This window comes from Micromonas pusilla, assembly GCF_000151265.4.
Source record: "Micromonas pusilla CCMP1545 genomic scaffold MICPUCscaffold_9, whole genome shotgun sequence".
NCBI classification, from domain to species: Eukaryota; Viridiplantae; Chlorophyta; class Mamiellophyceae; order Mamiellales; family Mamiellaceae; genus Micromonas; species Micromonas pusilla.
In genome coordinates, this window is record NW_003315890.1 from 719,024 (window position 1) to 737,563 (window position 18,540).

Genomic DNA, 18,540 nt, shown 5'->3' on the forward strand with positions numbered 1-18,540 from the left:
ACGGTTATTCTGTAACGAACGTGTTAGGTCACGACGGCGAACGACTCGCGGCGCCTGACCGAACCGGCTGATCTTTGATACAGTACGTACTCGTGAACGTTTCCATTCCACTCGTTGGATGCGCGCGACGTCGTTCCCGCGCGTCGTCGTCCGAAATCCGACGCGTCCGCATCCCGCGCGCGCGCCGCGCCGCGTCGTATCCATGGCCTCGACCCCCGCGTCTAGGGCGATCGACTTCCTGCACCTCACGCGTAACTTGAAGACGACGCCGCGGACGGGATGGGTCAACCACGGCGTGGACAAACCCGAGTCCATCGCGGACCACATGTATCGCATGTCCCTGATGGCCATGGTCGCGTCCAAGTCGATGCCACACTTGGACCAATCTAGGTGCGTGAAGCTCGCGCTGATTCACGACCTCGCGGAGGCGATCGTCGGCGACATCACCCCGCACGACCCGGTCACGAAGGTGGAGAAGGCTGCGATGGAGACGGGCGCGATGCGACTGATACGCGGGATGCTCGGGGACGACCTCGGCGGGGACGAGATCGAGGCGCTGTGGCAAGAGTACGAGGACGGCGTCACGGACGAGGCGAAGCTCGTGAAGGACCTCGACAAGCTCGAGATGATCGTCCAGGCGGGGGAGTACGAGCGCGAGCAAGGGAAGGACCTGAGCGATTTCTTCGCGTCCACGCGCGGGAAGTTCGCGACGGACGTCGGGAAGGCGTGGGAGGCGGAGATCGTGTCGAGGCGCGCGGGGAGCGGCGCGGCCCCGTGACGTGGAGGACGCGATATCATAGTTCGTCTCTTAGATGTCCGCTACGTTTCGTTTAATGACACACCCTGCCTAGTCGCTACGTGCCGCGAGCGCCGCGCGCGCGCCGCTTCCCCCTCGAACAGAACGTTCTCTCAATAGTTCGGCCGCACCGGCTGAAACGCCGTCTCCCGCGCCTTGAACAACTCCGGGGACGCGAACAGCTTCTGCATCGCCCACACGACGGTGCAGTAATACAACACGTTAAACACCTTCATCAGGGAGTACAACGTCGTGTACCCCGCGGCGCTCTCCCACATCGCGAGTTGCGGATACCCCGCGAATATCAACGACACCTTGTACACGCGCGATATCAACATGAACACAAAGTACGTCGCGAGCGCGAAGAACGTCGGGGAGAACTCCTCGACGATCTTCCCGTAGTACATCCTCTTCAGATACGTCGTCTCGCTCATGACGTTGTACAGCGCGACGACGGTGAGGAGCATCGCGCAGATTTGAAACACCAACGTCATGATGTCCATCTGCGCCTCGAACGAGTACGTGTTGTCCGTGTACGCGTCCACGAACGCGGCGACGACGAGGGACGCGTACACCATGAGCGCGTTGAACTTGAACGACAGGCTCATGTAGACGTTGTCTGCGGACGTTCGGGGGCGCGGGGTGACGGTTGGGATTGGGACGGACGTCGTCGGTGAGGGCGGTTTTCGTTTCGTTCGCTGGCGCGTTCGACGGGGCGTCGACTCTAACGGTTCGGCGCCGGAATCGATCGACGACGCGACGTATCGGGCGCGCGGGGCGACGTCGCGCGTCGTACCTCTCGTGGAGTCCGACATGATGCCCGTGCGGTCGCGTTCGAGCCGCGCGCGCGCGAGCGAGACCCTCCGAAGCGCTGCCGCGACGTGTCCGCGCGCGCCGTTGTTGACTCTCTCGGCTAGATTTCTCCCCGGACGGACTGGAGCAGGAGCTGGAGCAGCAGCGGTCGGACGGCGCGGCGCGGCGCAAACCTCGGGAGACTACGAGATGTGAGCACCTCAGCAGACGCGACGTCCGAGGCGCTCGCGGGGTCATTACGGACGCGCGTCGGGCCGTTCGAGCACGAGACACGTCGCGCATATTCGCGAGAGCCGATCCCATCTCGCGATCTTCGATTCAGCGCGAGCGCGCGATGGCGTCTCGCGTCTGAGCGTCGTCGTCGCATCATCAGAGTGAAAAGACGGCTAGCTAGAGGCCGCTTTTTCCATCCGAGCCACGATGGTGAAGGTCTCCCCGCCGAAGAAGAAGGTGGACACGGTGCGCGATATCGCCCGCGCACGTCGCGCGAGCTCGAGCCACGCGCATCGCGCCCGCGGTCGTATCGCCTCTGGTCGCTCGCGAGTCGCGCCCGCCGCGGCGTCGAGATCTCGTTCGCTGACCTCCTCCATCCGTCCCGCCCACCTTCCTTCCACGTCCTTCCTCTCCCCCTCCCTCCGCAGCCGTCGGCCGTGAAGGCGATGGTGGACCAGATCGTGTCCACTCCGGCCGGGCACCTCAGCGCGGTGTTCCCGCCGTTCGCGTGGGCGTTCGGAAAGGTGCGCGCTCGGTCGTCGCGGCGCGCGCGCGCGACGCCGTCGACGCGAGATCGGCGACTCGTCGATCGCGTTCGTTTTCTCCCTCCCTGCCGCCCGTCCGTCGATCGCCGCCGGCGCCGTTTCATACCGCGGCCGTATCCGCGAGGAGATGACGGTCGCGGGAATACACGACGCCAGATCACGTCGCCGTCTTCCATGTGCCGCCGTATCCTTCGGGCGTTACGGTCGCATCCATAATCGAGCGCGACATCACTCGGTCGTCCCTCCGTCTCTCTCGTCGTCGTCGGTCGCGTCCCGCCGCCTTCTCTTCTTCGATCGATGCGTTCGACGCGCCCGAGACGATCGACCCTCCTGACGCGCGGCGCTCCCCACCACCGTCGCTCATCTTCGCGACGCTTCCTTTCCTTCGATCCTTCCAGGGCGACTTCCAGCACTGGATCACGGTGTTTAATCACTTCGACGACTACTTCGTCGAGGTCGTCGAGAAGCGGAAGGACCTCCGGCTGGAAGGCCTCCCTCGCGAGGACCCCGCCGGGCCGATCCCGTCCGCGGCGCTCGCGTGGATACTGCACGCGTCGCGGATCATCCTCGAGAACTGCACCAACCGCCAGCTGTACGCGTCGTCGGAGCATCTGTGCTCTCTGCTCGCGTGCGACGACGTCGAGATCGCGCTCGCGGCGCTGAGCCTCCTGGCGACGTCGACGCGGCGACCGCCGGGGTCGAGGGCGAACGCGCGGTTTCAAGCGGACGCGACGCTCCGATCGCGACTCCTCGCGCTGTGCAGCGGTCTCGCGGACTCGAGGGAGTCCACCTCCGGCGCGGCCGCCGACGGCGGCGCGTCGACATCGACGTCCGCGCCGTCCGTCGTCCTCGGCGTGCCTCTGTCCGCGGATGGGAAGAAGCCGAGCGCGGACGTCATCGAGTCGCCGGGGGCGCTGCACTTTGAGTTTTACTCCCCCGGCGGCGCCGACGCGCTCCTCGGGGACGTCGGCGCCGCGGGCGCGCGCACGATCACGAAGAAGGCGACGCACGAAGACGGGATCGGCGACCACGAGACCACGGACGCGCTGATACGCGAGGCGAAGGTGCACGCCGAGTTGCGGTTCGCGTTGTTCGCTCGCGTGCGCCTCGCGAAACTCGGCGCGAGCGTCGATGGCGCCGCGCTCGCGGCGCAGATTCGGTTGCTGTCGTTCTGCGTCCTGCTGCAGTCCGACGCCGCGACCGGCGGCTCGGCCACCTCGGGCGCGAACGGCGAGGCGTCGGATCAGCTCGGGCTCGTGTTCCTCGCGGAGCCGCAGCCGGAGTTCATCGCGGAGTTGCTTCGCGCGTTGAGAATGGAATCGAGGGGCGTCCCCGCGAGAGTCACGGAGCTCACGCTGCGCGTCCTCGCCGCGCTCGCGGGGGATCGAAACCACCAGGGTGGGGTGATCGCCGCGCTTCGGAACGACGGTAACGTCGCCGTGTTCGCGTCGTTGGTTTCAAAGGCGGTGACCGCGTTGACGGACGCGCCGTCGCCGCCGATCGGCCCGGCGCTCGTCGCCGCGAACTTACCCAAGCTCGAACTCGACGCGATGAACGCGGAAGCGGACGCGCCCGTGCCTCTCGCGGACGCGCTCGTGGGTCTGCTCTCCACGCTCGTGACGTCGCACGCGGGGTGCCAGTGCTTACGCGACGTCAGCCTGTTGCCGGTGCTGTTGCCGCTTTTGAAAAATAGAAACCCGCGGCACGTGCACATCGTCGCGCACGCGGTGCACGTGCTGGAGGTGTTCATCGACTACACCTCCGCGGCGGCGACGGCGTTCAGAGAACTCGGCGGCATCGAGCTCATCGTCGATCGTCTGAAGGCTGAGGCTGAGGACGCGCTCGCGGAGCACGAGGCGACGCACGGCGCGGCGTTTACCGCGGCGGCGGCGGCGGCGGCGGAGGCGGGGACGCCGGCGCCGACGCAGACCTACCTCGTGTCGTCCACGCGTCGCGTGCTTCTCAAGGCGCTCATGCGCGCGCTCGCGGTGACGTCGTTCGCCCCCGGGACGAGCACCGCGGCGACGACGACTCTCGAGGAAGGTTCGCCGCTGTGCCACTCGCTGAATTTGATGTTTGAAAACCCCAGGCTCTTCGGCGCTGGCGTGTTTTCGCTCGCGTCGAACCTCCTCTCGGACGTGATGAATCACGAGCCGACGTGTTACCCCAAGCTCGACGCGCTGAAAGTCCCGGAGACGTTCCTCCGGGCGTGGGAGATGGACGACCCCGGGCCGTTGCCGTCCGCGGACGCGCTGTGTTGCCTCCCGAACACGCTCGGGGCGCTGTGCTTGTCCCCGCTCGGTTTAGAACGCGTGAAGAACAGCCGCGCGTTTAACGCGCTCGTGATCGCGTTCACGACGCGGTCGTACTCGCGCGCGATGCAGGGGGACACGGCCAGCGTGATCGGCGGGAACATGGACGAGCTCTTGCGGCACGTCCCGGATCTGTTGGTACCGGGCGTGGGCGTCGCGTTGAACGTGCTCAGGCGGTTGGTCGACTTGGGCGGCGGCGACGCGGCGGCGTGCCGGGCAGCCGGTTCCCTAGATTTGAATGAAATCAAAGGGGCGTCCGAGGGAGCGGCGGCGACGAACGCGGCGATCGCGGGCGACGGGTACGCGCACGAGGTCGCGGACGGCGGCGACGGCGCGGCGGTGGGGAGCGAGCGCGGTGAGGCGCCGATGGACACGGACGACGCGCCGCCGACGGCGCCGACGACGACGACGACGACGCCGCCGACGACGACGACGACGACGACGACGACGCCGCCGCCGACGACGCCGCCGCCGCCGCCGCCGACGACGACGACGACGACGACGACGACGACGACGACGACGACGACGACGACGACGGTGAGCCCCGCGTTCTTCTCCGAGGCGATCGCGAACGCGGCGCGGCTGCTCGACAATATGCTCCCATCGAAGGACTGCGCGGAGGAGTTCAAAAAAGGCGGCGGGATCGAGCTCCTCGTGAAGCTCCACACGCTGCCGCTGTTGCCTTCGACGTTTTCGTCCTCCTCTGCGTGCCACGCGCTGTCCGTGACGATTCGGTCGCTGTGCGGCGTGCTCGAGGACGTGTCCGCGGTCGCGTATCGCGTGCAAACGGACCTCACGCGCGCGCTCGAACACGCGACCGAGTGCGCGGAGAACGTGTGTCATCACGAAAAGTGGGCGCTCCTCGCGTCCGGGGTCACGACGAGACCGAACGGCGACGTCGTCGTCCCGACGTCGAACGTCCCGCCCGACGGGCCGTACGACGAGTGGCATCCGACGCATATCGACCCCGAAGAGGTGCGGTCGCACGTCAACACGCGGTTGAAAGGCGTCGTGAAGCCGCTCGCGAACGCGGAGGCGCTGTTAGGTCTGAGCACCGCGCTGCTTCGCTCGTCCCCGCAATCGCTCCAGGAGTTGCTGTCGTACGACTCGTGGGACCGCGGCGAGCATTGGCGCCGCGGGGTCGTCTCGGGCGTGATGCGGTTACAACGCGCGACGGATTGGATCGTCAGCGCGTTGTCCGAGGGCGTCGAACGGAGGGAGGCGCACGAGAAGGCGACCGCCGCCGCGACCGCGGAGGCCGCGGAGGCCGCGGAGGCCGAGGGCGGCGTGGAGGCCGAGGGCGGCGCGGAGGCGGCGAAGATGGAGACGGAGACGCCAAAGGACGCGAAAGAAAAAGACGCCGCCGCCGCAAGTTGTCACACAGCAATTGATTGGCGAGCAGGTGAAATTGTTTCTGGACGTGTTGCGAAAGAAGAAGGCGACGCGAAGACGATGTCGTCGATCATACAAGCGTGCGCGCACTTCGGCGCGTCGTGCAACTACTTCTGCTCGTCCTTGTCCAAAGCCGCGGCGGGGTCGAAGCTGCGGAACCGCGAAGACCCCTCCAGCCCGGCGATGTGCCGAGCCGCGGCGTACGACCTCGCGATCGAACTCACGCAGACGCTTCGGGAGATGGCAGCCGGGGACGCGTTCATCGTCCGCGCCGCGGAGGTCGCGCCGTCGTGCGTGCCGTACCACGCGGCCGTGTTCCAGCGATACGTAGGTCTCATGATGGGGACGTTCAAGTCCGTGCTCATCGATCAGCGACGACGAAGCTGCCAGCCGTTGCTTCTGAATTACATCCGCTCGCTCGGCGGGTTCGGTTTACTGCGCGAAGTCTTCACGTTTTTGTGGACGAACTTCGAGAAGGTGTGCGCGGCCGCGGAGAGAGAGGACGGGGCCGGGTACACGTACACAGCGCAGCGCAGGTCAGTTCTTGGATCCCCCCAAGTCATCTACGAGGACGGCATCCCGTCGCACCACGTGAACCAGGTCCACGGCTCGCTGAAGTACTCCATGGCGCTGCTCGAGCAGCTGTTAAACGTCGCCGTGCTCGCGGGGTCGTCGAACGCCGGCGCGCTTCTCACGGCGAAGGCGCCGAAAATCGCGGACCCGGAAAATCTGATCACGGAATCGATGTCGATCGAGAAGATTCGTTGGAGGACGCTGCCCGCGTACGAGGAGGTGCTCGCCCCCGCGGCGAGCGCGCAGGCGTTCGCGAAGCACGTCCACGCGACGTTCGCGAAGAGCGTGATGCAGGCGTGGGAGTCGAAGTACCTGTCGCACTGCCCGGAGCAACCCGCGTCATCGCTCATGACCGCGCTGCAGCACCTCGGGGAGGGAACGTCGAAGGTCGCCGGCGGCGCGGGAGGCGGCCGCGCGACCGTGCCGAGCGCGGAAGCCGACGTTCAAGCCGCGATGCGGGGTCTTCACGACACTATGGGCGCGCTGGAGGGGTTGAACGCGGCGTTGGCCGCGCCGGCGGCGGCGCGGCCGCCGCCGCCGCCGCCGTTTTCGCCGTCGCCGGAGATGACGAGCTCGATCGTCGAGATGGGGTTCTCGCACGCGCAGGCGAGGGCGGCGTTAGTCGCGGTCAGAGGGCAGAGTATCGAGCTCGCGATGGAATGGCTGTTCACGCATCCGGAGCAGGCTGCGGAGGCGGACGCCGAAGCCGCCGCCGCGGAGGCGCCGACGGAGCCGCCACCGGCGGCGGCGGCGGACGGCGCGGAAGCGCCCGCGGCGGAGACGCCCGCGGCGGAGACGCCCGCGGCGGAGACGCCCGCGGCGGAGACGCCCACAGCGGAGACGCCCGCGGCGGAGACGACGACGTCGCCGCCGCCGACCGCGAGCGCGGACGCGGACGCGGACATGATGCGCGCGCTCGCGATGTCCATGGGCGAGGAGGAGGAGATCGAAGCCGCGGCGGAGAAGGAAAAGGCGGAGGACGAAGAGGCGAAGAAAGAGGAGAGCGCCCCCGCGAAGCCGCCGCCGCTTCCCGAGCCGCTCGACGTCGACCCGTCGTCATTACCCTCGCCCGCGGCGATGATCCCTCCGCTGTTGCGGCTGTCCGAGCGCAACGAAGCGATGGCTTTCGCGGGCGCGGATCTCCTCGTGAAGGCGTTTAAACGCGCGGACGGGGACGCACGGACCTCCGCGGTGCGCGCGCTCGTGCAAGCCGTGCGCTCGCAGAGCGCGCAGCTCAAGTACGGCGACGACGAGGAGACGCACGCGAAGCGCCTGTGCACGGCGGTCCATCTCCTCGCGCTGGTGCTCGTGGAAGACCCGGACGCGAGAGATCCCGCGGCGGAGGAGGACGTGGTGGACCTCGCGCTCGCGACGCTGGAGGAATTTCAAGCCGCGCGCGCGGCGGATCCCGAGACGGGGAAACCGAGCGACTGCGGGAAGGCGATGATGCCGTGGTGGGCGAGCGGGATGCTGCTCGTGCTCGACACGATGTCGCAGTGGCGCATGATCAACACGGAGGACGCGGCGGGCGACGGGAAGAAGGAAAAGGAGAACGACGCGGGCGGCGAGAAGGAGAAAGAGAAAGCCGCGGAGGATACGAAACCCGCCGAGAAGACGTCGCCCGCGAAAAAGCCGATCGCGGACGTCATCGGCGGCGACCCGGCGGGGTACCTCGACGAACCCTCGCGCGTCCGCGCGACGAAGCTGTGCGTGAACATCCTGCGACTCACGGAGAAGTACGGCGACGTCACCCCTGGGGTGACGATCGCGAGCGCGAGAACGTCGGACGCGGACGTCGGCGGCGTCCAAGCGGCGTTACAGCTGTTGTCGCACCTCACGCTGTCGCACGCGCGCGCGAAGCAAGTCTTAGACGCCGGGTGCTTACGGTTGCTTCTCGACCTTCCCGCGCGGTTCGCGTTCCCCGCGTACGACGCCCTCGCGGCGTCCATCTTACGGCACATCGTGGAGGACGTCAACACGTTACAGTCCGCGATGGAGGCGGAGATTCACGCCGCGCTCAGCGGGCCCGGGCACGCGCGCGGACGGACGACGATGCTCGCGGCGTTGTCGTCGCTGAGGCCGGTGATATCGCGCGATCCGGTGTGTTTCCTCGCCGCGATGGAGAAGTGCTGCACGTTCAAGGAGGTGGACGGGAGGAGGGTCATCTCGTTGAAGCCTCCGGGGGAGACGACGACGGGCGCGGCGGCGGCGGCGGCGGCGGCGGTGGCGGGCGGAAAGAAATCCGCGGACGGCAAAACCGACGCGTCCGCGCCTGCGGAGCAACCTCCCGCGGTCAAGAGCGCGAAACCGACGCAAAAGGTGAAGATCTCGTCCACGTTCATCGCCGTCATCGACGCGCTCGCGAACGCGGTGCTCGGGTACCCTCCCCCCCCGGCGGCGGATAAGGCGGCGGCGGACGAGACGCCCGCCGGCGAAGGCGCCGTCGCGATGGACGTCAACGGCGGCGACGCCGCGCCGCCCGCGGGGACCGCGCGCATCGGAGACACGAACGTCCCCGTCACCGCGCCGTCGCTCGCCGCGGTCCGCGCGTCGCTCGCGCTGAGGCTCCTGACGGACTTCACGCTCGTGTACTCCACCGCCGTGGGACAGATTTTACGGAAAGACGACGCGAAAGGTCTGCTCAAGCACGTGCTATACGCGCAGCTCCCCGCCGCGGGGGCGACCGTCGGCGGCGCCGGCGCGGTCGCGGAGAACCCCGGGTGGGACGGCGGCGAACGCGCGGCGTATCTCCTCCTCGCGATGTGCGTGCGTTCGCCGGAAGCGCGACGACGCGTCCTGAACGAAGTCTCCAAAGCCCTGAAAGCCGGGGACGCGACCGGCAACGAGGACGTCAAGCACGGCCCCGCGCGCGCGTTCGTGGACTTGATAAACTCGCTGCTCTCGCACTCGCCGAAGACGGCGTCGGGGGCGAAGTCCAACCTCTTCGCGGATCTTCAGCGCGGGATGAAAGAGGCGGACTTGCTCGCGGCGATGTGCGACGCGTTGACGCGGGTGGACCTGAACGACGCGTCGTCCCCGGATCTCGTGAACGCGATGTTGCGACCGCTGGAGGTGCTGACGCGACCGCAGACGGTCGTCGACGCGGCGAAGAAGAGCAAGGGAGAGGACGCGTCGGCGTCGGCGCGCGATGGGGATGGATCGGGCGGGGACGCCGGCGCCGTCGCGCCGACGGCGACGGCGGCGGCGGCGGCGACGACGACGACGACGGCGGCGGCGCCCGCGGCGATCGCGGAACCGCCGATCTCGACGCTGTCGCCGCGCGAACAAGCGCGCGCGCTCGGCGCGCAACTCGGACGCGCGGTCGCGAGAAACCCCGCGCCGTTCCTCGCGAGCGCGCAGGACGTCGGCGGGGACACGCCCGCGCACATGGCGCAGCTCGAGACGGTGGCGCACGAGATGTTCGACACGCTGATGGGCCAGCAGGACGGCGGCGGCGACGACGACGAGTCGGGCGAGGACGACGACTCCCTGGACGGCTCGGACGAATCCGGGGATTCCGAGGAGGAGTCTGGGGAGTCCGAGGAAGAGTCCGGGGAGGACGAGTCCGAGTCCGAGGGCGACGAAGACGACATCATGGACGAGGAAGAGCACGAGGATGATGGCATGATGGTCCACGACGACGACGGCGACCACGACGATCACGACGAAGAAGCCGAGGACGAGCACATCGAAGGCGACGAAGAGGCCGCGATGGAAGAGGAGGAGGAGGAGGAGGAGGAGTGGGAGGAAGAGGCTGAGGACGGCGAAGACGCGTTCGACGAAGACATCGAGGTCGAGGAACCGGAAGGGTTCGAGTTTAATTTCGGCGGGCGCGGCGGCGGCGGCCACGGAGGCTTCGGCGGTCACCCCGCCCCGGGCGAGGACGACGAAAACGACGTCTACGACGACGACGACGGCGAGGATGGCGGCGGGCACGGCGCGAGAACCGCGGACACCATCGCGACCGAGCTTCAGAGCATCATCGCGAACGCGGTCGGCGCCAGCGCCGGCGCCGGGGGTCAGCCCCCGATCGTGGAGCTTCGCGTCGGCGGCGGCGCCGGCGGGCGGCTGCGGGATTTAGTCTTGCAAACCGGCGCCGGCTCCGCCATCTTACGCGCGCCCGTCGGGCTCGACGCGCACGGCATCGGACGGACGCTCGGCGGCCGCGCCGCCGGCGGCGGCGGCGGGCACGAGTTCGGCGGCGGCGGCATCTTGACCGACATCTTCTCGCTCAGGCGATCGTTAGACGAGGCGAGTCGACGCGCCGCCGCCACCGGGGGCAGCCGCGCCGGGAGGCACGCCGCCGCAGCCTCTGCCGCGGAGGCGGTCGAGACCGCCCTCGCCGGCGGCAGCGGCAGCGGCCTCGGGTCGCTGCAGCACCCGATGCTCGTCCGCCCCACCGGCGACGGCGTCGACGCGAACGCGGAGCACCCGCGTTCGGGGGGCGCGAGAGGCGCGCGCGGCCGCGACGCGCCCGCGGCGTCGATTCAAAACGTGTTGTCTGGAATCTCGGGCGAGATGTCCCGGCTCGCGGTCGCGCCCGGCGGCGCGACCGCCGGGCGCGATGGCGCCGGTGGCGCGCCTCGCATCGCCGCGATCTCCCGCGGCGGCGCCGGCGGGTTCGTCATCCTCCCTCCCACGGAGTCCTTGGGGTCGCTGCTGCGGATCGAACGAGCGGACGGTCGATCCGGCGGCGCCGGCGGCGCCGGCGGCCGCGGAGGGATATCCGTCGGCGACGCGCGGGCTTCGACATGGTCGAACGTCGGCGCCGCCGACGTGGGGCACGCGCCGCTGGGCTATCTGGAGCAACATCTCGCGACGGTTCTCGAGCCGACGCCGTCGCGGACGCCGGCGGCTCCCTCGGAGCCCGCCGCCGCGGCTCCCGCGGAGACGCCCGCGGCGGCGCCGACGCCGGCGCCGGTGCCCGAGCCCGAGCACGAACCCGAGCCCGACGTCGAGATGACGCCCGTGGAAGCGGCGCCGGTTCCGGAACCGGCACCAGAACCGGCACCGGCACCGGCACCGGCACCAGAGGAAGCGCCCGTCCCCGCGCGCGCTGAGGAACCGCAACCGCCCGCGGCGAACGCACCGGACCCCCCCGCGTCTGAGATTCAACCCGCGCCGGCGGAGGAGGAACCACCCGAGGAGGACGAGAGCATCGACTCTGAGTTCCTCGCCGCGCTCCCCGCGGATCTGCGCGAGGAGCTCCTCGCGACGAACCGCGCGATCGCGCGGCTGAACACGTCCGACGTGTCCACGCCGCAGGGCGGCTCGCCGACCGCGGCCGGAGGACCGAGCGGCGTGAACCCCTTCACGCCGATCGACCCGTCGTTTCTCGCCGCGCTGCCGCCGGATATGCAAGCCGAGGTGGTGCATCAGCAAACGCGCGAGGTTCGCAGGCACTGGCAGGAGCACGCGCAGCGCGCGCGGGAGGCTGCGACCGCGGCGGCGCGTGCCGCGGCGGCAAACGACGGCATGCCCGACCCCGCGCGCGTGCAGGCGGCGAGGGACACGCAGGTGGCCGCGGCAAACGCGGAGATGATGGCGGAGTGCGTCGGCGCCGCGATGCCCTCCGCCGGCGCCGGCGCCGCGGCGGACGCGGACATGGACGCCGCGTCCGTGATAGCGACGTTCCCGGAGGAGCTTCGACAGGAAGTCCTCCTCTCCGCGGACGCCGCGACGCTCGCGGCGCTGACGCCCGCGCTCCAAGCCGAGGCCGCGGCGCTCCGCGAGCGTCACGCGGCGCGGTACCGCCAGAGCGCCAACGCGCGCGCGGCGCAAGCCGCCGCCGCCGCCGCCGCGGAGCAAGAGCAAAACGAAATTGAAGAAGAAGACGACGACGAGGCTGCGCACGCGGCGGCGAACTTCACGCGGCAGCTGCGCTCGATGCTTGGCTTAGGCCCGGCCAGAGGCGCCGGCGGCGGGGGACGAGACGGCAACGGGCGCGACAGCAGGCGGTTCATGGACCGCGTCGCGTTGTCGCGAACGACGCCACACGCGCTCGTGAACCGCGCGAACCTCGCGACGCTGGTTCGTCTGCTGCGCGTCGTCCCGCCGCTCGCGAAGAGCGCGCTGCCGAAGGTTTTGTTGAACCTCTCCGCGCACGTCGGGACGAGGGACGCGACGTTGCGGGCGTTGCTCGCGACCGTGCGCGCCGCCGTGGACGCGGACGCCGGCGCGCCCGGCGCCGCCGGCGTCGGCAAACTCTTCGGAAAGGACGTGCACGTCATCTGCGCGCAGCCGGACGCGGCGGCGCGTCTCATCGCGCGCCGCGCGCTCGAGACCGCGGTGTTCATGGCGCGGAACTCATCCGCGGTCGCGACGCGGATCACCGCGCTCGGGGTCACGCGAGACGCGGCGTCGGACGTCGTCGCGCACGCGGCGGACCCCCGCGCCGCGACGGGCGTCATCCTGGACGACGTCGGCGAGAACGACGCCGCGGACGCCGCCGCGGACGGGCCAGACAACGCGCTGTTGCTTCTCCTTCGATGCGCGGGGTCGCCGTCGTTCGCGCAGCACGTCGCGAACCTGGAATTGACGCTGCACTTGGTCGAGTACGTCCTGAAGTCGTGCAACGCGATGCGAGGAGTGGACGCCGCCGCGGTGAAGGAGGACGTCGCGCACGCGGAGAAGAAGAGGAAGGAGAAGGAAAAATCCGCCGCGGAAGCCGCGGACGCGCCGCCGTCGCCGCGGAAGGAAGGCGGCCCGGATAAGAGGCACAAAGCGAGATGCACGAAGAAGACGCAGACGCCGTACGATCGCGTCGCGCTCGCGCTCGCGAACGCGCCGCCGACGACGCTGTCGTCGCTCGCGAATCTTTTAGGAAGAGACGGTCAGACGGAAGTGACGTACGCACGCGCGCGTTCCGTGCTCATGCTTCTCGCGTACGTCGCGCCGGAGTACCGCGAGACGATCGTGGACGTGCTCACCGCGCGCGCGAGCGAGCGCAGAGACGACGCGGTGAAAGCGCTCGAGTCCGTGAGCGCCGCCGCCGCCGCCGCCGCCGCGACGGGCGAGGACGTCGCGAGCCACCTCCCGACGACCGCGGCCGCGGCCGGCGCCGCGATGCTCCGCCTCGTGCACGCGACGGAGGAGCTCCTGTGGTACAACGACTTGGAAGAGGAACGCGCGGAGATGCTCGCGCTCGGCGAGGTCCGAAATCGACGAATCGCGCGCGCGCGAGCGGAGGGCGTCGACGAGGAGGAGCTCGACGCGATCGAGATGTTCCCGGCGGAGAAGACGCCGGAGGAGAGAGAAGCGCGCGCGCTCGAGGTGAAGCGCGAGCGGGGGAGAGCGCTGCAGGCGTTCGCGGAGACGCTCAACCCGGTGTGGAGCGCGTTGTCCTCCGCGGCGACGGCGCTGGAGCCGTCGATCCGCGAGGCGTCCGCGGCGGCGGCGGCGGGCGGCGCGGGCGGCGGCGGCGCCGCCGCGCCATCGTTGCCCCCGGGCGCGCGGCACATCCTTCCCGTCCTCGAGGCGTACTTCGCGCTCGCCGCCGCGGTCAGCGACGCGTCGAAGCGCCCCGCGCCCGGGGCGAAGATATCTAATATCCAATACCCGATGATACCCGAGGGCGCGCCCTCCGTCGGCGGCGGCGTGCGCGCGCCGACGGCGGCGGCGCCCGCCGCCGCGGCGACGGCGGCGGCGGACGACGAGCGCGCGACGTTCGGGCTCGCGCGCGTCGCGTCCCCCGCGTTCGCGCTCCTACGCACGAGCTCCCCCGCGCCGTGGGCGGACGCCGGGGGCGGGCTCGGCGGGTCCGGGTCCGGGTCCGTCGCGCCGTCGCCGTCGCAGCCGTCGCGGCCGCCGAAGCACGCGACGGAGAACGGCGTCGGCGACGCGGCGAGCTTTTGGAATTTCGCCAACAAGCACCGCGCCGTCGTCAACGCGCTCGTGCGGACGCAGCCGTCGCTGCTGGACGACTCCCTGCGTCTCCTGCTTGAGAAGCCGCGGCTGATCGACTTCGATAACAAGCGGTCGCACATCCGAGCGAAGCTGAAGAATCTCGCGGAGAGCGAGCCGCGGACGGGGCACCACGGCGGCGTGCGCGCGACCATCAACCGGAAGCAGGTGCTCATGGACTCGTTCACGCAGCTGCAGCATCTGAAACCCGCGGAGATGCGCGGGCGGCTCACGATTCAGTTCAGCGGCGAGGAGGGCATCGACGCGGGCGGTCTGACGCGCGAGTGGTACATCCTCCTCGCGCGAGAGATGTTCAACCCCGGGAACGCGTTGTTCGAGCTGTCTCCGTCCGGGGACCAGTCGTACCAGCCGTTCTCGAACAGCAGCGTGAACGACCATCACCTCGCGTATTTTAAATTCATCGGAAGAATCGTCGGCAAGGCGGTGTACGACGGGCACCTCATGGACGCGCACTTCACGCGGCCGTTTTACAAGCACATGCTCGGCATCCCGCTGAACTACGAGGACATGGAAGCGTTCGACCCGGACTACCACCGAAACTTGGCGTACATGCTCGAGCATCCGCTCGCGGAGAGCGGCTTGGATCACCTCACGATGACCGCGACGACGATGTGGTTCGACGTCGAGGAAACCGTCGATCTCGTTCCGGACGGCGCGAACGTCCCGGTCACGGACGAGAACAAGCTCGAGTACGTCAACTTAGTCACCGCGCACAAGATGACGAACGCGATCAAAGACCAGATCGGCGCGTTCACGGAGGGATTCAACGACATCGTCCCGCACGACGTGCTCGCGATTTTAAACCCGAGCGAGTTGGAGCTCTTGATCTCCGGCACGCCCGAGATCGACATCGAGGATCTGCGCGCGCAGACGGAGTACACCGGGTACACGCCCGCGTCGCCGCAGGTGAGGTGGTTCTGGGACGTCGTCCGCGATCTGAACGACGAGGACCGCGCGCGTTTGCTCATGTTTTGCACGGGCACGAGCAAGGTGCCGCTGGACGGGTTCAAGGCGTTGCAGGGCATCAGCGGGCCGCAGCGGTTTCAGATACACAGGGCGTACGGCGGCGGGCAGAGGCTGTGCAGCGCGCACACGTGCTTCAACCAGCTCGATCTGCCGGAGTACGCGAACAAGGAGGAGCTGCAGGAGCGGTTGCTGTTCGCGATCAGGGAAGGAAGCGAAGGGTTCGGGTTCGGTTAAAGAGAAGGAACCCGAGAGGAGAGACGATACGAAAAGAGAAGAACACCAGCCTTTTAATCTCGTGATGACGAGATGCATTCATTCGAATCGGTCGCGTCGTTCTCGCGCGCGTGACGTGTGTTCAACTACGAAGTTTTTTCATTTAAACGTGTCGGGGCCTTCGTCCGTCTGTTTTTTCTCCCTCCCTTCGCCTCTCAATCAAATCAATCCAGCGCAATCATCAATCGTTTCGAGCGTCGTTGGCCGCGTCCGCGCCGCTCACTCCCCGAGCTTCTCCGGGGGATCCTCGTCGTTGTCATCCGCGGTCGGCGCGACCCCCGTGCCGGTCCCCGCGCCGTGCTGGTTCTTTTGCGACAACCCGGACACGATGTCGTCGATCCTGAGCAACATCGCCGCGGACTCCACCGCGGTTTTGATGCTCTGCACCTTGACCGCGTACGGCTCCCAAATCCCAAGCTCTTTCATGTCCACGATGGTCCCTTTGTTGCCGTCGATGCCAAACGTGCACGCGTGGCCGCCGGTGCTCTCCTCCGTCGCCTCCGCGTGCTTCGCGCGGAGCTTCGTGAGCGTGCGAATGACGTTCGCGCCGCAGTTTTGCGCGAGCGTCCTCGGGATGACCTCGAGCGCGGTGCCGACCGCTTTAAACGGCCACTGCTCGACGCCTTGAATCTTCAACGCTTCCTCGGTGATCGCCCTGGAGACCGCCATCTCGACGGCGCCGCCGCCGGGTAAGAGACGCGGGTCGTGCACGACGTTCCTCGCGACGCCCATGGCGTCGTGAAGGTTCCTCTCGACCTCGTTCAGGGTGTCCCTGGACGCGCCTCTCAGGATGATCGAGCACGCCTTCGGGTCCTCGCAGTCGACGAAAAACGCGAAGAACTCCTCGCCGAGCTTCTCAACCTTGAACAGCCCCGCTTTCGTGCCGATGTCTTCCTCGCGGTACTCCTCGACGCGGTGCACGATCGTCGCGCCCGTCGCGCGGGAGATCCTGTTGTTATCCGTCTTCCGCACTCGGCGCAGCGCGGTGATGCCGGCTTTGCACAGGTAGTGCGTGCACAAGTCGGACAGACCCTTCTCGGTGACGACGATGTCCGGCTTGAACGACGCGATCTGCGCGCAGACGCCCTGGATCCACTCCTCCTCCATCTTGAGGAGCACCGCCCAGTCCTCCTCTTTCGTGATCTCGACGTTGGTCTGGTTCTCGCCCTTTTTGTACTCGAGCGGGCAGTCCAGCAGCATCACGCGCGGGTTCTCGATCCTCCGCGACATCCGCCCGGGCGCCACGACGTCCTTGTTCATCATCACGCCCTTCAGGACGCGGCAGTCGTCGATGGACCCGCCCGCGATCTTCTCGATCTTCGCGTACTTCTTGATGTCCACCTCCTTGGTGCCGTCGCCGTTGTCCACCGCCACGCACATCACCGCGTCCAACGCGAGGTTAGCCATGAGCGGGCCGAACCTCGACGTGTACTTGGTGCCGATGCACGACGTGACGATGTTCATGAGCTGATCGCGGTCGTTGACGTCGATCGGGAACGACAGGTCGTCGATGATCTTCACCGCGGCGTCGAGCGCCTTCATGTACGCGCGGACGATGACCGTGGGGTGAATGTCCTTCTCGAGAAACGGCTGCGAGAGGTGGAGGATCTCGCCGGCGAGAATGATGACCGACGTCGTGCCGTCGCCGACTTCCTCGTCCTGGGTCCTGCTGAGCTCGATCATGGACTGTCGTCGTGTGGCGGTGGTGGGGGGCGGCGACGCGGTCAGCGGTCGATTTCTGAGGACGAGAGAAGACGATCGATCGAACGAACGAACGAACGACCGATCGATTTCTTTCGGTTTTGAACGTCGTTCGTCGAGCGCGCGACGACGTTGAGAAACGGACGGTCGGTTGTCTGCGCGCGACGCGCGATCCGCGCTGAAGGGGGGACGCGCACCTTCGCCGCGGGGTGCGTCACGTCGATCTCGCGGAGGATCGCGTTGCCGTCGTTCGTCAGCACGATGCCTGATGACGTAGGGAAGGAGCGGGGGGGAACGGAACGGCGGCGGTCAACGATCGATGTCGGATGGCGCGCGATCGATCGGATCGCGCGGAAAAAGTCCCCGAGCGAGTCGTCGCCGACGAACATCGTCGCGGATCGGCGCGCGCGGCGAGGGACGCGATCGCGTCGCGGGGGGACTCGACGCACCGCCGGACGCGTCGAGGATCATCTTGAGCATGGACCTGGGCCCGAGCGTCGTGCGGATGACGTCCGCGACAGCCTGTGAACGCGAGGGAGGACGCGGGGTGCGGCGCGGTCGGCGACGAGATCTCGCGAAGGCGGCAGAAGCGGAGGCGATCGAACGACGTTGAAAAGAAGATGGATGGATGGATGCCGCGCGACGACGAAGGTTGACCGCCGCGCGCGGGGGAGACGTTCGCGTTCGACGCGCACCTTCGCGGCGGCGATATTATTCAGCTGCGCCGTGCGACCGGTCTCGCGCTTGGTGTTGGTGTCTGCGGAGAGAGGGGGGTGGGATCGGCGTCAGGACGCGCGCGAGGATGCGACGACGAATACGAAAAAAAAGCGCGGAGACGACGATGAAAGACGCGAAGGGATGGTTGGGATTCGCACGACGCGCGCGCGGAGATCGAGGTCGGGAGGATCACTCACTCATCACCATGATGGGGCTTTGCATGCCCTGCATCTTGAGCGGAGTTCAAACGATCTCGACTCCTTCTTCGCGGGTGGCCTTCGCGCGCGTGCGAGGCGAACAGTGTTGATGAGGCGAG

The 18,540-nt window shown here is 68.2% G+C and overlaps 6 protein-coding genes across 6 annotated transcripts; 4 read left to right on the forward strand and 2 right to left on the reverse strand.

The window, feature by feature from the left end:
* Nucleotides 1–202: 202 nt before the first annotated feature.
* On the forward strand, nucleotides 203–778 carry MICPUCDRAFT_44659 (uncharacterized protein; the record flags this gene model as incomplete). Its single annotated transcript, XM_003060952.1, has 1 exon — nucleotides 203–778. One exon carries the CDS (start codon nucleotides 203–205, stop codon nucleotides 776–778), a length of 576 nt encoding a protein of 191 aa, XP_003060998.1.
* Nucleotides 779–909: 131 nt separating this feature from the next.
* MICPUCDRAFT_41366 (uncharacterized protein) lies at nucleotides 910–1,611 on the reverse strand (the record flags this gene model as incomplete). Its single annotated transcript, XM_003061219.1, has 2 exons — nucleotides 910–1,415; nucleotides 1,593–1,611. The coding sequence occupies 2 exons, from the start codon at nucleotides 1,609–1,611 to the stop codon at nucleotides 910–912; spliced, it is 525 nt and encodes a 174-aa protein (XP_003061265.1).
* Nucleotides 1,612–6,695: 5,084 nt separating this feature from the next.
* MICPUCDRAFT_63483 (uncharacterized protein) lies at nucleotides 6,696–9,180 on the forward strand (the record flags this gene model as incomplete). The annotated part of the gene is made up of 1 exon (XM_003060953.1): nucleotides 6,696–9,180. A coding segment is annotated over one exon (2,485 nt), but the record flags the coding sequence as incomplete, so codon positions are not given.
* A 1,847-nt stretch (nucleotides 9,181–11,027) lies between these two features.
* Nucleotides 11,028–13,149, forward strand: MICPUCDRAFT_63484 (uncharacterized protein; the record flags this gene model as incomplete). Its single annotated transcript, XM_003060954.1, has 1 exon — nucleotides 11,028–13,149. A coding segment is annotated over one exon (2,122 nt), but the record flags the coding sequence as incomplete, so codon positions are not given.
* A 1,293-nt stretch (nucleotides 13,150–14,442) lies between these two features.
* On the forward strand, nucleotides 14,443–15,851 carry MICPUCDRAFT_35032 (uncharacterized protein). The gene has a single exon (XM_003060955.1). It carries the CDS (start codon nucleotides 14,721–14,723, stop codon nucleotides 15,765–15,767), a length of 1,047 nt encoding a protein of 348 aa, XP_003061001.1. The 5' UTR covers nucleotides 14,443–14,720; the 3' UTR covers nucleotides 15,768–15,851.
* A 33-nt stretch (nucleotides 15,852–15,884) lies between these two features.
* MICPUCDRAFT_35033 (uncharacterized protein) lies at nucleotides 15,885–18,518 on the reverse strand. Its single transcript, XM_003061220.1, has 5 exons — nucleotides 18,422–18,518; nucleotides 18,203–18,264; nucleotides 17,957–18,029; nucleotides 17,705–17,772; nucleotides 15,885–17,492 (listed from the first exon to the last, which is right to left on the reverse strand). The coding sequence occupies exons 1-5, from the start codon at nucleotides 18,453–18,455 to the stop codon at nucleotides 16,026–16,028; spliced, it is 1,704 nt and encodes a 567-aa protein (XP_003061266.1). The 5' UTR covers nucleotides 18,456–18,518; the 3' UTR covers nucleotides 15,885–16,025.
* Between the last annotated feature and the right edge of the window lie 22 nt (nucleotides 18,519–18,540).

Coding starts and splice junctions, on each gene's coding strand:
- MICPUCDRAFT_35033 (XM_003061220.1), bottom strand. CDS start 18,455: ATGCAGGGCATGCAAAGCCCCATCATGGTGATGA. Junction 18,030..18,202: donor ATAATATCGCCGCCGCGAAG/GTGCGCGTCGAA, acceptor TCGCGTTCACAG/GCTGTCGCGGACGTCATCCG. Junction 17,773..17,956: donor GATCCTCGACGCGTCCGGCG/GTGCGTCGAGTC, acceptor CTACGTCATCAG/GCATCGTGCTGACGAACGAC.
- MICPUCDRAFT_35032 (XM_003060955.1), top strand. CDS start 14,721: ATGGACTCGTTCACGCAGCTGCAGCATCTGAAACCCGCGGAGATGCGC.